This window comes from Solea solea, chromosome 6 (genome assembly GCF_958295425.1).
Source record: "Solea solea chromosome 6, fSolSol10.1, whole genome shotgun sequence".
NCBI lineage: Eukaryota > Metazoa > Chordata > Actinopteri > Pleuronectiformes > Soleidae > Solea > Solea solea.
Window position 1 is genome coordinate 11,605,484 of NC_081139.1, and position 4,145 is coordinate 11,609,628.

Genomic DNA, 4,145 nt, shown 5'->3' on the forward strand with positions numbered 1-4,145 from the left:
TACAGTAAGACCAGTCTGGGTGAATGGAAGGGGGGGGGGGCTTGCATTGTAATACATACAGCACATGTAAGACCAAAGCAGTGAAAAGTCAAGGCCATTCTCAGTCATTCATCAGATACTGATGTCTACTGGGGAAAAAAGGTGTCGAACCATAAGCTTAGCGCTGACGGCTGTCATTCATCCTTGAAATAATGTGGTGTACTTAACCACAAACCTTGTCACAAGTCACCCACAGGCCATATCAGCGCTGCAGTGAGCTTGCTTTATGCTCACACATTGTCTTTATATCTTAGCAGTGTAGTGTACGTTTTTTGTTTTTGTCTCATTGGCTCCAGGAAGCAGCATATGAAGTGAGCAAGTAGGGCTCCTCCGAAAGCGCAGAGCAGTGAGCCTTAGGAAATGAGGAAGCAGGGGACTGAAGCAGGCTTCGTGTTGTGCTGCTTTTTTTTTCTTCTTTTTTTTTTAGCAATTTACTTCTTTTTTTTAATCTTGCTGTGTTTTCTCCCTTATTATTATTATACGCTATTGTTGGCTACCGTCGTGAATAGGACATTTTTAGGCATCAGCCAAGCAGACAAAGCCGAATCCATGCAGAAACATAACTTGAAATTTCACCTTCTTTGACAGTTTATCAGGAGTTTTGCGGGCAGGTTGTACAGAGTGACGATGGGATGAGACAGAGCAAATGGTTTATGTGATTATTTTTTTCCACTGTCGGTCATCGTCAACATCCTGAATTCTACTGCCTTCATTTTTCCAGCTCTGTTGAGGTGCTAGAGGGTACACCTGTCCCGTCCAGCTGCTCAGCTCCACATTACCCGCTGTCACGGGGGAGGAAATCCACAGACGACTACACGTCTGTGAGCATTTTGGTGATGTTTACATAGTTTGTGTTGGCCAATGTGCAGTTGGCTGTCTTGAGGTTCTCCTCCTGAAACTCCTCATTGCTGTTGTTCACAGCTTCCTGGATCTCCATATAGTCTGATTTGCTGATGGTGGAGCCACTCCGGCTCTTCTTCAGCTCCTCCGCTGAATCTGCTTTGGTGACACTGACCTGTAGGTACTGTGCCTGCTCTTCACCTTCCGTCTCACGGTGATAGAAGTAGTTGAAGTTGGACACTATGACAGGCACTGGCAAGGCAATGGTCAGCACACCTGCAATGGCACAGAGGGAGCCCACAATTTTTCCACCAATGGTAGTTGGAACCATATCGCCGTAACCAACTGTCGTCATAGACACTACTGCCCACCAAAACGCATCTGGGATGCTTTCAAACTGGGATTCGGGCTCGTCCGCTTCGGCAAAGAAGACCGCGCTGGAGAAAAGAATGACTCCAATGAAGAGGAAGAAAATGAGCAGACCGAGCTCTCGCATGCTGGCTTTCAGGGTCTGACCCAAAATCTGAAGCCCCTTGGAGTGACGAGAAAGCTTGAAAATTCTGAAGACTCGTACTAAGCGGATGACCCTGAGAATGGCTAAAGACATGGCTTGCTGACCAGCTTGACCATCCTCTGGGCTCTCGGCAAGCTCTGTGCCGAGAGTGATAAAGTAAGGGATGATGGCAACAATATCAATAATGTTCATTAAATTAACAAAAAATCCCGCTTTGCTGGGGCAGGCAAAAAAGCGCACCAGGAACTCAAAGGAGAACCATATGATGCAAAGGGTCTCCAGGACAAAGAATGGGTCGGTGAAGTAGGTGGACTTGTATCTGATAATTGTTGTGTTGGTCTCAGGTGAATAGATTTCCGAGTAAGACTTGTGCAAATCATCCTCATCATTGCGAAATATTGGGAGCGTCTCCAAGCAGAAACTGACTATAGATATCAGGATAACCATGACAGAGATTATGGCAATAATCCTAGCAGGACCTGAGCTCTCTGGGTACTCAAACAGCAGCCACACCTGTCTCTGAAACTCATTTTCTGGAAGGGGTCGCTCTTCCTCCTTGATGAAGCCCTCATCTTCTCTGAATATCTCAATGGCCTCGTCGCCCAGCTCATAGAAGCGAATTTCCTCTGAGAAAATATCAAGGGTGACGTTAACCGGCCTTCTTAGCCGGCCCCCTGATTGGTAATAATACAATATGGCGTCAAAGCTGGGTCTGTTCCTGTCGAAAAAGTATTCATTCCTCAGCGGGTCAAAGTACCGCATCCTCTTTTTGGGGTCCCCCAGAAGCGTCTCTGGGAACTGGGAGAGGGTTTTGAGTTGTGTCTCAAAGCGCAGCCCTGAGATGTTAATGACCACCCTCTCACAGCACTCATGGTCGGCCTCCGGGTCGTAGTCCTGTGGGTGTCCCGGGTGTGCAGCCGCCTCGTCAGAGGGGTCGCCTGTGGCAACAGTCATTCTGCAGGGAGAGGAGGCCTGCACTTTTCAGTGAGTCTGGGTCCTGCAGCCTGGAGAACTGCAGGCAGGAACCAGGAGAGGGAGGGGGCTCAACACCGTAAAGACCTGACGGCCACAGGATGTCACCTAGGGTCTGACTGCATGCAGAACAGACCGAGCAAAGACAGACAACAAGGTCAGGTAAACTTGAGACATGATTCACCACTCAATACTGTTTCCATGCAGACAAAGGCACCAGGACTTTGCTCTGGCTTCAAGATCAGTTAAAAATAGATGAAACTGAAGCCACCCTCTAAAGCAATGTCATAAGAATTGATACGACTTATGTTTAGTTCGACTATAAGGTGGTCGATATCAAAATGAATTAGCTCGAGGCATCACACTGCATCTATCAAATGATAGGCAACAAAGCAAACTGCCTTGCATATAACCTCCCTCAGTGCAGGTAAACTCAGAGGCTAACTGGCTTATAAAATGTACAGAAGCTCATAAATCCAGGACGCCGATCTGCTGCTCTGCACAGTGTCCAATGAACGGGAATACCTTTTAGCACTAATGCCATGCACAGATATAGCGATGCACCAAATCCATACAGACAACATTCAGTCTAGGATAACACACACATAACCACTGCAGTTTAAACATGACACTTTTAAGACTCACTGCAGTGGCAAAGCGACCACACAGACGCCTCATATTAACTGACTCCAGCTGAGTTTTTTCTTGGTGCATTTTGGTCTTGAAATGGTGCCTTGTCACTGAAATATTCAGAAACATCTATAAATAATTTATCCATAGAAGGAAATAGGAGGGGAAAAAAAACAACTGCATCTCATGTCTGCATCATTTCCACTCAAGCAGAGTGAGTTTTTTTTTTTTAAAGATAAATTCTTTAGACACATTATAGAATTGCATGTTTAGTGATGAGTTTGAATGATGGGCGCAATAATAAATCAGGAAAAACACATGCATGGGTGAATGAAAGGCGCTCTCTTTCAAACATACCTGCTAACATCATCTTCGTGTCTGGTGGGAGTTGAAGCTCCTGCTGTGACCAGGAAGGCGAATAAGCTGCTGCGACACTCAGGTCTCCTGACTTCATGTAGAGAGAGTACAAAAAAATATATATATGAATTTTCCAATGTGAGACAGTGGATGAAATTCACCTCATGTTGTCTGCGGCATCCTCACCGTGTACAGCGGGTACAGTATGTGCGGGTGTGTCCTCGCTTTCCCCCTCCCCGTCTCCTTTCCTCCTGCTGTCGTGGGATGGCGATTGGCAAAAAAAAGAAAAAAAAAAAAAAGGGAGGAGGGAAACGATCAAGGAGACGCCGGTGCTTCCCTTAACAACCAAAGGTGCTGGGATCAGCAGAATGATCAGCCTCCACTTTTCCCGCTCCACGCTCCCGTGTCGCGTGACAGGTTACGGCTGCAGAAAGCCGCAAAGGTAAAAAAACAGTTCACAGAGAGTGGCTTCAAATAAGAGGATCTTATTAGCAATAAGTCATAATTAGACGACCTCTGAGGCATATGAACAACCTCTTCATTTCAATACACCCATTTGAATGTCTTCTTTTTTGATGTCCATCTCGACGTGACTGACTGCAGAGTCTGGGCTGCACATAGAGCTCATGCAGAGTAAGTGCATGCGTCCCAACGCCTACCACACACACACACACACACACACACCCAGACACACGTTCCCATTAGAGCAGAACAGCGTCCTCAGACACTGACTTGTAACGACATGGATGAAAGAATCGCCCATTGGGACAGAGGATTATGCGGGAGACACACA

At 46.5% G+C, this 4,145-nt stretch overlaps 1 protein-coding gene across 2 annotated transcripts; it reads right to left on the bottom strand.

The window, feature by feature from the left end:
- Nucleotides 1–441: 441 nt before the first annotated feature.
- LOC131461241 (potassium voltage-gated channel subfamily A member 2) lies at nucleotides 442–3,916 on the bottom strand. 2 transcript variants are annotated; one of them, XM_058632332.1, is made up of 3 exons: nucleotides 3,539–3,916; nucleotides 3,353–3,443; nucleotides 442–2,484 (listed from the first exon to the last, which is right to left on the bottom strand). In XM_058632332.1, the coding sequence occupies exon 3, from the start codon at nucleotides 2,345–2,347 to the stop codon at nucleotides 851–853; it is 1,497 nt and encodes a 498-aa protein (XP_058488315.1). In that variant the 5' UTR covers nucleotides 2,348–2,484; nucleotides 3,353–3,443; nucleotides 3,539–3,916; the 3' UTR covers nucleotides 442–850. The 2 variants fall into 2 exon arrangements, with proteins under 2 accessions (XP_058488315.1, XP_058488316.1); XM_058632333.1 differs by lacking the exon at nucleotides 3,539–3,916 and having other exon boundaries at nucleotides 3,353–3,532.
- Between the last annotated feature and the right edge of the window lie 229 nt (nucleotides 3,917–4,145).

What these genes read in the sequence shown, in the direction of transcription:
- LOC131461241 (XM_058632332.1), bottom strand. Translation starts at nt 2,347, where the DNA reads ATGACTGTTGCCACAGGCGACCCCTCTGACGAGGCGGCTGCACACCCG.